This window comes from Schistosoma mansoni, chromosome 1, assembly GCF_000237925.1.
Source record: "Schistosoma mansoni strain Puerto Rico chromosome 1, complete genome".
NCBI lineage: Eukaryota > Metazoa > Platyhelminthes > Trematoda > Strigeidida > Schistosomatidae > Schistosoma > Schistosoma mansoni.
Window position 1 is genome coordinate 39623370 of NC_031495.1, and position 12472 is coordinate 39635841.

At 37.4% G+C, this 12472-nt stretch overlaps 1 protein-coding gene across 1 annotated transcript; it reads right to left on the reverse strand.

The window, feature by feature from the left end:
- Positions 1–315: 315 nt before the first annotated feature.
- On the reverse strand, positions 316–7201 carry Smp_083030 (putative inhibitor of apoptosis (iap) domain family member). Its single transcript, XM_018794383.1, has 4 exons — positions 7139–7201; positions 2546–2725; positions 2290–2509; positions 316–1107 (listed from the first exon to the last, which is right to left on the reverse strand). Exons 2-4 carry the CDS (start codon positions 2695–2697, stop codon positions 631–633), a joined length of 849 nt encoding a protein of 282 aa, XP_018648801.1. The 5' UTR covers positions 2698–2725; positions 7139–7201; the 3' UTR covers positions 316–630.
- Between the last annotated feature and the right edge of the window lie 5271 nt (positions 7202–12472).

Below are 12472 nucleotides of genomic sequence, written 5' to 3' on the forward strand. Positions count from 1 at the left end.
ATGTTCCATGGAGAATTGTGTTGGGGCACGCTGGTTGGCTGTTTCCTAACCAATCAGCACTAGTATAGACTTGGAGAGGACTCTAGAATCTTCTTATGAAAAAATTGTAAATATGCTAACGTTTTTTCTTATTTTGATTCCTACTTCCATCTACCCTTGTCATTTGGAATATAATTACGTTTCTGTTCAACCGTGTTCTAGTTTGGGGACCTGTCGAGTGAAGTAGTGTCCGAGATTACTAAGCAATAAGAGTAGCTGGGTCGCAATAGGAGAAGCCATAACACCCCAATGGGTGACATGAATCAAACTACAACGCACATTACTGATCCTTCATTTCTAAAACATTTTACACATGTTCAACATCATTTCGCACTTCATAAGCAATAACAGTAATAACAAAATGAGAAAATAAAATCGTAAAGGAGAATGGAAAACAATCAAATTAAAATGGATAGATCAAGATAAATGTTTACTTTATCAAAAGGGAGACACTTGGAAAGAAAAAGTGATAGGAATAAAGTTAACTAGACTTAAGATAAACTTGGTGATATACAACAAAACATCCCACATGTTCTTCCGGATTAGTAGTCATTTGTAGTCCAGAATTCATTGTTATGACTGTATAGATAGTCATTTGTCTTCTCTGGACATGCCCCTCACATTGGCGTCGTCTGTTCCAGAATGCCTTTGTTTTAATTGACTGTTTAAAGCCTTTAAACGCTTTAATAGACTGGCATAATCGAAAATTCCTCGTCCATCTTCGAAAGGATCAACCATAGGTTGACCTGACAAATGCATATTTCGTTCACAAACGCTAATATAATATTCGTAATAATCCTCAAAACTAGATTCTACTACCGCGTATAAATCTGAAGGAAATGTTGTACGACGCTCTAATACATCACAAACTGCACATCGAATAGTTTCATGTGTAATTATTGCATTGTATTGTTGAGCATCACCCGGGCTACGTTCAGTGGTGAATCCAGGCTCATTAAAATACGGTTTATCGTTCATCAGAGATTGAATTGATATTAAAACTGAGGATAGGCTTTGTGCCGGTGTCCATTCGGGACCTTGCCAAGTACCGAGAACACTTAGACAAACCTATGGGGAGTGTGGTAAGTAAAATTCAATAAAAAGTACGAGTCTTATAAAATCTAACCGAAAATCTCTTTTTATTGGTAAATATTCCAAAAGGTTGTGACAAGGGAAATTTTTTGAATGTATGTCCTTTACTGTATCATTTAATGTCCTCTGAACAACAATAATTGATTTAGAACTGGTAATATCGCTATTTTTCTATTTGTAAAACTGAAAGAAAAGCATGCAGAAACTCGGATTTTGTGGGTTTTTGAGTTGTTCAGGTCGAACTTTTACTGAATATTCAACGATCCTTATGGTTCAAATGTATGAGTGTGTTATCTGGCTAGGCATCTGCACTACAAATAACAGTTCGTGCCTTCGAACCACTTCACATACACCAAGTACCAGGGAGTTTAGTGTTATCATAAAATTTATAAATGGTTCAGAACTAGTTACGTGAACCTGTAAGTAGTTGCGATCGTTAGGCGCATATATCTAGGTCCATGACTTTCATACTGGTCCCGCTAATCTCAATTGATAACATTTTTCATATTATTGTATATTAGTCGGTCTCGAGTTTCTTAAAAAGAACATCATATCTGTGTAAGTATATCTAAAAACTATGGCTGACTCGATGAAGAATCAATGAACACGGACAGCTCTGCAAAGAAAGCCAGATACAACGGGGAAAATGTAGTACATTCCATCTAAAACAACTAGAATTAATAGCAAATTTAAATGTTATTACCCGCTAAGATCTTTATTATTATTATTATTGTAGAACATACTAACTGCGATATATGATGGACCTAAGTATCTTTTGTTTTCCCGTAAGTAGCTTATTAGGAATTAACAATACCAATCGTCAAACAAATATATGAATTCAAAGAATGTGCAGTAAATACAAAAATCACTGGACATTATCAATACTATGTAAAATATTTTGCCAGATATATCATCTACTTAGATTTCATCTAGGTTATTATTAAAGTTCTAAACATACAACCAGTAATGGAATACCTTGGAGCTTATCTTTGAACTGGTACATACATAACAGAAGCTAAGTTTTGAAGAAATATTGGATTGGCGACTGATCTTGAAGTAATCTGACTTTAAGACAGTGTGAAATTTCACATAGTTGAGAGAGCATTTTTTACACAAAGTAATGCCGAACTGGCACTAATTTATTCACATCAATCTTACCTTCCCGTTGGAATAGAAATTTGGATTAAATCTGACAGTACCATTCCCAGTAGTCATTAATTTCACCTTCGGCGGCATCAGTGGATATTCGGGTGGACATCGTATAAGAAACAAGAAAAAACCACCTTCATATGGTGTATCGAAGGGACCTGTGATCAATGCGTATATTTTTGTCATATCCTCATTGTCAGGTACGACACATATTCCAGGGGCTGGATCGCTGTCTGAAGTGAGAATACTTATTCATACAACTTACTTGCAAATGGAACGTAAGTCTTTAGTTATTCGGAGAAGACAGTCACTACTAGCCGGAACTTCGTTCGCTCTATGTTCTGGATCCCAACTGGCAATACTCTGAGATAGGAAGTGTTGAAAACTTGATGGTCCTATCTCTTTAACCGACTCCATTGAATAAGTCACTACACTAGTGAGATATCTGTAATTAGAAATAAAGGAGTGCACAATGATAAAGAAATATTTACACATACTTTATTGGTTTTTAAGCTAGTTATTAATGCTGCAATATATAAATTTCAATCACAACACTTGAATCTACAGATAATTTTATGATAACGATTATTAAGTATGTAGGAGGTAGGGATGAAATTCTAGGGACCATTTTTCCCCGAAATTCGAGCCGCAATTCTATATCACCAAACATTTGTGGTCGGTAAATTTGCTCTTAGTCTCACCTTTTTTAATTTTATTTAAATACATAAATATTGGTCCCACATTGTACAACAAACCTACTTGTTAATAATGAACATAAAATTTTTTAATGATTGAATTCTATTTAGTTAAACCGGTCTAAGTTAGTATTAAGCTTTGTGCATAACGAGTACCACCATTCCCATGTCAAAAGCATGGGGCTAGCAGCATACACATTTGTCTTCTAAAAGCTATGTAGGTGCTGAATGTGTTATTATGAAGCGGAACAACGAGGAAAAAACTCATGATTGTGGTTTAAGGCATAATTACTAAACTGTCAATGTGATGGAGACTCTACTATGATACAAAACGAAACATAGTTCATTAGTATTCAGTGAAATAAATTCTGCACTATCTGGTGTATATAGCAATACTTTATTCATTTTCAGTGTGTACATCAAACCAATCTAGTAAAGATAAGATTCCCTCAATAAGTAGTGGGTTAACTGAACCATAAGTGTTTTGTATGTATGAATCATAAAACTTAAAAAAAGATTTATTAATGTTGGTATAGCCAAGAATGTAGTAATAAATGGTTGAATATGAAATTAATCACAAAAACACCCGACAAAATGTTTTAAATTCAAGGTCAGATACTGATAAGCAATCTGATATCAGCAGATAACTCAAATATGGTCAGGAAAATGTAAGTACAGTACATCAATCCGAATACCTGGTGTTAGTGGGATATAGATTGGATTAAGCATGTTTTATGCATGATGGTGTTGCTGCGCGCTGATTGGTTAATTTTAAACCGATCAGCCCGGGCATATTATTGCAGAAAAATCTATAAGCTTCTTATGCATATACTATAAATATATGAACGATATTTAAACTATTGATTGCTGATTGCTGTTCACTTATTATTATTATTATTATTTTGAATACAATTTCATTCCTGTTCAACGTGTTCTGATTTTGGGGTCTTGTCGAGTGTCATCGTATAAGAATACTAAGCAATAGGAATAGCTGGGTCGTTTATATAGCAACAATCACAAATATAACACCTGGTTACTAAAAACAACTAACAGTATAAAACTTATTACTGTGAGCCTTTGCCCCCAAATACCCTAGTACGGCCGAGGATAGCGAGAGTCAGCTCTCTCCCTCTCCAAATGCTCTCATATAGCCACGCGTATACAGCCACTGACAGGAAAGTGCTGCTACTGCCTTCTTGTTATTATTTTCGTTAACGAAATTGAGAGGACGAAAACCAGATATCTGGCGCGTTAATCGGGCTAGTGAGTACGGAGAATCCATCTAGAGGAGCTGAAAAACCCTGATTCCCAACAGATGGAGTACATGGACTCCAGGATCATAAAGGAACAAATGGAGTATGGACCAACTATTGTTCACTGGTTATCATGGAACTGCATCTACTGGCGTTGCTGCACTACCTTGTGGGTCAGACCTTTAGGTCGTAGGTTCCGGGTGTGGCCCCCTAAGAAAACCATCTGCTTCGGTCTGGGCACTCGAGTAGTATCACAGCCCACGCACAAATCAAGTGACTTGTGTGACGCATATGTACTCGGTGCCCCTTTGTACCAATATTTGTGTTCAAATAAATAAATAAATAAATGAGCCTTTACAAGACGGACAAAATGAGGGATGTAAAATCCAAATGGTTATTCCATAGACACGTTTTTTTCGTACAAAACGTTAGGGAGTTTGTTAGTGGCTAAAGAGAATATCCGAGACAAATGATAAAATTAAGACACCAATCAAAGTGGAACATCGGAAGTACTCGTTTTAAACAGAAGTTCTATGAGGTCGATAATTAAATGTATCATAAATGAAGATAAGATTCATCAAGCACGGAAAAGGAGAGTTGCCTTAAGTTGTTTGATCTCATGTCCCATCACTACTGCAAACAGTACTAGTGTACCGACTGATGGAAAGTACGAATGGTAACATTAATGAGGAAAGTAATTAAGGCAGTTAACAGACCCATACGGGAAAGCTTATGTGAACAAGACAAGTGTTGTAACAATAAAAGGCATATTACAATACAATGGGTAGGAAGACTTTCCACTAGAAAATTAAATCTTAAAGGAGTCTATTTAAGAGAAAATACAGCTCAGAATGAATAAAAAAGACGACACGAATAAATACTAATCATGAGGAAACGATTCGCCATTCCAGTTGGCTTGAAACTGCATTTTTTAAGTGCGACAGATTTGGTCCATCGTTTAAAACAGACAATATTGTATACTAATTAATGCGTAAACGAAGCATATACATTATTCTGATCACAAATTTGTAAACGATGGTCAACAAACAGGTAGTTTTGTAGAATTTTCAAAATTAATACTTTTTTCGACGCTAACTTATTTATTATCATCAATTTACTAAATCAGAAAAGAGCAAAAGTATGACTATTTTTCTAAGGCAATTTCGGCGAGAATATAATTAATGGACGTACCAGTCAGGTATAAGATAACAGGTCTTGGGTTTTGGCGCGAAATTCACTCATCCATTTGGCTAAATAGGGCGAGACTAAACTATATGGACGAGCCAATCAGAAGCTTTCGCGGGTTTTCAAGGTCACGGAGCTAAGTTCGGTACCTGATGCTTACATACGGTCGGTTTACAACGGATTTTAGAGAAGACGTGATAATTCAGTGTCTACAAGAGAAGTGATCATAAGATTTCGGCGCGAAATTCAATTACCCATTTGTATAAATAGAGTTTTGGCATTATAGCTGATGTCAGTTCGTGATGAAAACCCTAAGTATAATTCCTAACCTTAACCATGAGCTGTAAATCATAATTTGAATTCTTCACACAGGTTTATAACCCTCATTTAGTCTTAGTTATTATGTTGACACTCTCAGAGTCACTCTAGCGTCGCTCAAAGGTCGTCCATAATATATAGTCCCATCCTTAGCCCTAAACCTTAACTCTAACCTTAAACCCTAAACCATACCAATATACCAACAACATTGAAGCTGTGTGGTCGAGGCTAAAAGAATTTTTGAGACATTATCATGGTTTCAGAGGTCGACTACTATGGAGCCATATGGATGTGTCCCGTACCGTATGCACTATGATTTTAGAACTTCTGAACCTATATCTGACCTTGAGAAGTTTTTGACTCATGTAAAAGTGTATCCGCTTTAATTCTTTGGTTTTGTATAATAAATTTTTACTGTACACTAACTGTCTTCTGATTGGCTAATATTTCTCGAGGTCATTTAAGATTCGTTCAAAGGTCGTCCATGTAGTTTAGTCTCACCGTTACCTTAAGTTAGACTTGGTTTATTCTTGTTGCGTTCCAAAAAAGCGACCCTGACAACCATAAGGAAAACTAGTATGTAAGAGACCCAGTAATATTTTCTAACACCACAAACTGCAAAAGCATCGGAATCAAGAACACTCCCGATAGGACTTGTAATGCCATGTCGAGAGATTGCTGAAAGATTTTGGTAGGTCACGCCTAAAAACGTGTAACGCTTCCAGTTGAAAACATCTCTGAATTGAACACTGATGGACCGAAATTAATATCCTATTATTCTCAATTATAAGCAGCTGCTACTAAGGCGTTTTCAGAAAATAGGTCTCTAACCCTCCGGTGTTACTATGCGTCTGTAAGATTCAAGTGTGATCTACCTTTATCCAGCTTTAAGGCGTCGTAAGACACTTCTATGGTGACTTTATCATGAAGGGCACGCGGAAAGTATCAGCCAATGTAAGTTCTTTCTCTAACTCCACGACTACTTGTCTAGCAACTTGGGCAGTATTAAATTTTCATGAAGCAGAAAACCACTTAGTTTTTAACTGGTGAAACTTTGGGGAACGTTGTGTAAACTTAGAGGAATTCCCTCGAAATCAAAGTGGATTTTGTGATACGTGAGAACCTGGTTCACACACAATGTACGTACGTTGTGTTAATTCCGAAAGTGAATATACCCGAAGACTAGGCGAAATTCCAAGCAGATGAGAATATAATTTCTAGCCATTCGTAATATAATTTGATGAATTTCGATAAATTTTTCCCAAAGTTGGGAGTTTAAACTCCCATTTGGGTATAAATAGGTAGACTAAATCAGCTCAAGTATGGTTGTTGATCGACGAAAAGTAGCGGAGTATTATCTATCATAGATATATACTTATGATTAACTGAAGCCCAAGGTTAACTTACCGAGTAGAGTGTGGGGACCATTAAATCGGAAAACCCGTACCGATACCTATCATATTCCGCGGTAACGTTTAAATAGTTGTCGATTCAGTTTCACTTTGGAAAAGAGGGGAAGTTAGCTGGCTTGTGTCGGTCCTGTCAATTTCGGTCTCTCGGTTGATCTAACGCTTTTTGGAAGCGTCGAAAGATATTGTTCCAATCACGTGTTGAGGTAACGAGTTCTATTGGTCGTTGATCCGATGGAAAAGTTGATAATCAGCTGACATGTAGTTTGTAATAGGCTTGTGAACTATTTTTGGAGTGTCCGCGTAAATTTTTTGCTTTGAAAGATAAGAAAATGAGGGTGCATCAAGTTCGAATTTATCTGCAGGTAGTTTAGAGTCTGTGACGAAGTCGTCTCTGGTTGTTCTATATGACAGTGGAAATAAGCTTAGATTAGGCAGTCAGGCATCACACAGGGCTTTGCCTTTCCAGGAACTAGCTCATCTGAAGTTCTTTGAGCCTCTTCCAACGGCTCACTGTTTTTTTCAGACACAGACCAGCCGCTTGTACGCAGTACTCCAGTTTGGGACGAATGAATAATGTACATAAAGGCAAAAAAGCTCTACGTATTTACCATAGGGTTCTTAAACCATTGGTAGCTATCTCACAGCAGTGATTAATATTTTGTAAGTCTTGTCTAACGATGACTTCTAGGTCATTGTGTGTAGCTCAATGTAGGTAGCTCAATTTTATTCACCGTGTATTTTTCTGTACCTTGGTAACCAATATGCATGATAATGCACTTGAAAACATTTATCAGCGACTACCAAATGTTTGACCATTCGGATCATTTCTCCTCGTCATTTTGAAGCTCCAAAGTACCACTGATGGTGATAGGAGACTATAAAAGTCATCTACGTACACGAGTAACAACATACCCCATAACTGTACTGCGAGACGCATTGCTAAGTACAATCCTCCAGCTAGACAATTCGAGTCCACGTGTACTCTTTGTTGACACCCAACTAGGAAGTTCTCTATTCACATAAATAAATTGCCTCCAATCACGATATAACTTAGCCTATATAACAACCGGTTGAGAGGAACTTTGTCAAAAGACATACTTAAGTCAATGCAGGCTGAATCTACTGGTAGCTTTTGGTACTTAATCGTTCAACTTCCAAGGGCAACTAATAAGTTTTCGGAACATGAATCACCTGTTCTAATGCCATGCTGTTCTTTAGAAAAAATCCGGTTTTTGTCTAGATACTTAAACAACTTCCGAATAACATTTCTGGCCAGGCTTACTTGTCGATGGTTCTCAGGTTTGTGTCTCATACCTGTTTTGAAGACAGGATTAAATATGGCATTCTTCCAGTTCTGTGGTAATCGACCCTGGGTTACAGATAGATTAGAACATGTGCCTAAGGGATTTGTAGCAAAATTCACTAATTTCTTCAGTAACAGTGGATGCATTTCATGGGGTCACTTTTATTTACCTATGTCAAGCTCATTTAACAGGCTAAGGAAATCAGTTTCTTCAGTGGTTACAGTGTCCGGAATGTATATGTAAGGGCTTGCATAAAATGATGGGGGCATCTCTTCGGTATATACACTACTAAAGTATTTTGAGAATATCTAGGCTTTACAATAAACGTCATCTACTAATGTTGGAGTACTACTTTCTCCTAATAATGCTGTAACTTTTGCCTCTTCTCTTAGTCTTTTGGTTTATGCACGAATGTTGGCATTTGGGGTATTCCATAAACTCCTTGACGAGCTCGTCTTCATACAATCTCCTGGACTTGCGGAGAATCAAGACAAAAATTTTGGACTTTCTGGCATTAAGAATTTGTCTCGTCACCACCCAGTAGCCTGACTCTCACCCACATTCTTCTCCTATGGAGAAGCCTGTTTAACCTCTATACTGAACCACGGTGGAGAGTTTCTTGGACTCCCTGGTGTAGACCAAGGGATGTGCGGTGCAGCAGCTTCTGTGTACAAATTGCTGAATATTTCACAAGCCATTTCAATGATGTATTCTAGTTCCATTGTCCGATTTGCTGAAGATGTATATAATTTGTGTATAATTTCTTGTATATTTGTTTTCCACATTTTTGATCTGACTTGGGTTTACTTACCGTCGTTGACAACGATATGGAAATCAGAGACTTGAACTGCATGGTCAATTTTACCTATAGGCGGAATGCAGTGGGGTTTGTGATATCTAATAAGTCTGATTCAGAGTTCAGGTCTTCCCTAATTGTTTCTTTCAGATGTTGTACTAGTTTGTGTTTATTCTATATTATTAAGTTATTCCGGAATATTCAAATACTACTTTCAGCAGTCCAGTATATTTTTTTCAAGTCAGTTCGGCTATCTGGTCCATGAACTTTAAGTAAGGTGACCCCAGAGATATCTCGAGACATAATCTGGTTGCGTAAATATATTATCAACTCAGTATCACACTCAAGGCGAGTTCTGGATTCTCAACTTTCACCCTCCTTGTCTCTGTGTAAAACTACTAACATGTCACTATGATCAACCTTCTATTTCTCGTGTTCTTTTTGGGAGGTTGACTTCTGGATCGTTCCGGATTCTCTCTTTGTACACACCCAGCAACTTTGTCTGAAGTAACGATTTGAGTCGCGCTACACATATTGTTGGACCCTGGATGACCGACAATAACTTAGGTTGTCAGGTTGTTTTTCATGCTAAAAACAGATTTAGCATAAAGGTTAGCTTTTCTAGACCTTCTTCGCATAGAGAGACGTCACAACATTACAAACAATGCAATGTGATACAACTGTAACTGTAATCGAAACAGTTCAGAGAAGTGTGTGAGAAAAGAATTGACTGAAAACAAAGTTTTCAGAGTGTAGTGGGCTGCCGAATTAAATCATAAGTCGTATGTCACAAAGATCACATTACCTACTGGCATACTGATGTCCTACTGGGGTTTGGATGAATAAAAAATTTTATAAGAGTTGAAGGTTGTGAAAAACACTGTAAGCTCTATGCATACAGCAAATCGAATTCACTGACTAACTCATTTTACAATTTATAACACAGTCAGCTAAAGATTTCTGTCTATTCGTACGACATGAACCTCTCGTCTCGTAATTCTAAGAGACTGGCAGAAGTGCGAACTTGGCACTGCGATTTAAAAAGTTATACAGATACACTGTTTGTTATATTTTGTGCCCGAGTGGATGTCTTGTTTACGTATGACATGATAAGGCCGCCAATCAGAGAGCAGCGAATTATCGATTGGAACAGCGATACACGAAAACCGTACGAGCAGTCTAGAGTGCTCATCGGTCCTGCTTTCTGCCTAGCCCAGCCAGTTAAGTCCAGAACGCCAATGACAGCCTCTGTGGTATGAATCCTTGTATTTCAAACATACTGAGTTTATATACCAAACAGACTGACTACATAGCACCAATAAAATAGGAAACAACATTTGCACAAGATGCAGTCAAATGTGGCTGTGAATAGGGGGGACAAAAACCAATAGACTGGGGATAACTCAGGAATGGTAAATCGTATAATAATAGTCTATAGGTCAGAATAAAGCTTATAATAAGGGTAACATGGATATGAATAGTTTAGTTATTTTGCAATTATACGATAAAAAATATGTGCATAATATCGGTCCATAAATGGATCCCAAAGTTACCATTCACTATTGTTATCGGGACATAACACAAATAAAATCTGAGTTGTTGTCGGTTTTTTCACGGTATTTGTCTGGAGGCTTGATTCGATTGTTTTCGCTCTCTACATATGAGGTGGCTAGAGTATGGAGCTAGGAGTGATATGATAGACGGTATTTCACGGTCCACCGTAACCAAGACATTGTGAATCAAAGGTTTCTCTCAACTTTGGGTTGAATATTGTCAGACGTATCCAGTCCCAATGCGTTCTGAATTTTGATACATTCTTCAATCAGTGGGCTTAAACTCCTAAATTAAAAGTCTTCTTTTGCTATGGTTCAAACCGAATAGCAGTATTTAATACAGCACTTATTCTAGCTGATGTAAACGAACTACATCCACGGGATCAACAGTATTATTTGTTACGAACCACTCGATGCTTTTTCACATACATGAGAATACGGTGAATCAGTAATTATACACAAGCGTTTCAATAACGTTCACATAACATTCACAACATCTGTAATATTTATAAAAATTTCAAATTGACGTATGTGGATATTTATTTGGATAATTATGAGCCCCGACTACGATTCATAATTGATTAAAAGGACCTCAGTTCCAATTCACATAAACCATTGATAATCACCTGACCCTATCCATAATTATAAAACCGTAGATTATCGTCAACTCCTAAGAGCCTCCAAACTTGATTCGATTTGAACACAGGCGCGCATACTTGTCTGATGAACTTAACAACGATACGAACACATGTATAGCCACTCATTAAAAAAGTGCAACTGACGTGATGAGAAACGTTAAATCCACAAATAATAGACAAAAACAACAAGAACTCGCTGCTTGAATCCCATATTCCAAATGTGGTCGCACGAAAGTCGGGTATAATAATCTAAACATTTCCTTATCCAAATACTAGAAAGATCTATGAATAGACCATAATACCCCATAGTCGTTTGCAGCAGCAGCCCAAAAGTGACTGGTAGTTTTGAGATCATTGCTTAGTAGGACTCCTAAATCTTTATAGTTTCCTACTTTGGGCAACACGAATCCACATATTGTGTAATGATACGAATCATCGTAGTTATTTAATTGCATCACCACACTCTTGCTAGGATTCACTTCTAGTGACCACCCGTTCATCTATGTCACCAGTGAGTTAAAATCATCCTGTAATACCATTCTATCTTACATGCTGTATATGGGTCTCGCAATCTTTATGTTATAGTTGTAAATAATTCCCCAAAATCAATAGCTTTCTAAGTGTTCGACATTGGATGCTGACCACGTTGTTTAAGTGGACTTGTTTAACTGAAGGCTTTCGGTCATGCATCCGTACCAGATCACGTTTCGACCTAGCGTGGGACACTGCTCCTACGTTCACTAGCCAGCTTAGAATAAACGCTTCGCGATATATTGATAACGTATCAAATATATCTTTCCGATCTCTTTGCATCTGACTTCTGATTTCGATTGGTTGGGGAAAGCTTCGAATATAGGTGTTACTGGTTGCTGGTTGTAAAACTTCAAGACCAGTCGTATCTTCAATGTCATCGGCGAAGAGTAGGACGGATGACTTAGCGACAGTTGATGATTCATTCATAAAGTGAAAAGAGAGGAGAATCGAGGATTGTGCCGTGGGGAACTCCACTATTAGCAGGTCCCCACGATGAGAGAGCTT

Excerpts from the sequence above, each read along its gene's own strand:
- Smp_083030 (XM_018794383.1), bottom strand. The coding sequence starts at position 2,697 with ATGGAGTCGGTTAAAGAGATAGGACCATCAAGTTTTCAACACTTCCTA. Across the intron at positions 2,510-2,545 it reads GACTTACGTTCCATTTGCAA|CGATCCAGCCCCTGGAATAT; the intron begins GTAAGTTGTATG and ends CACTTCAGACAG. Across the intron at positions 1,108-2,289 it reads ATTTCTATTCCAACGGGAAG|GTTTGTCTAAGTGTTCTCGG; the intron begins GTAAGATTGATG and ends CACTCCCCATAG.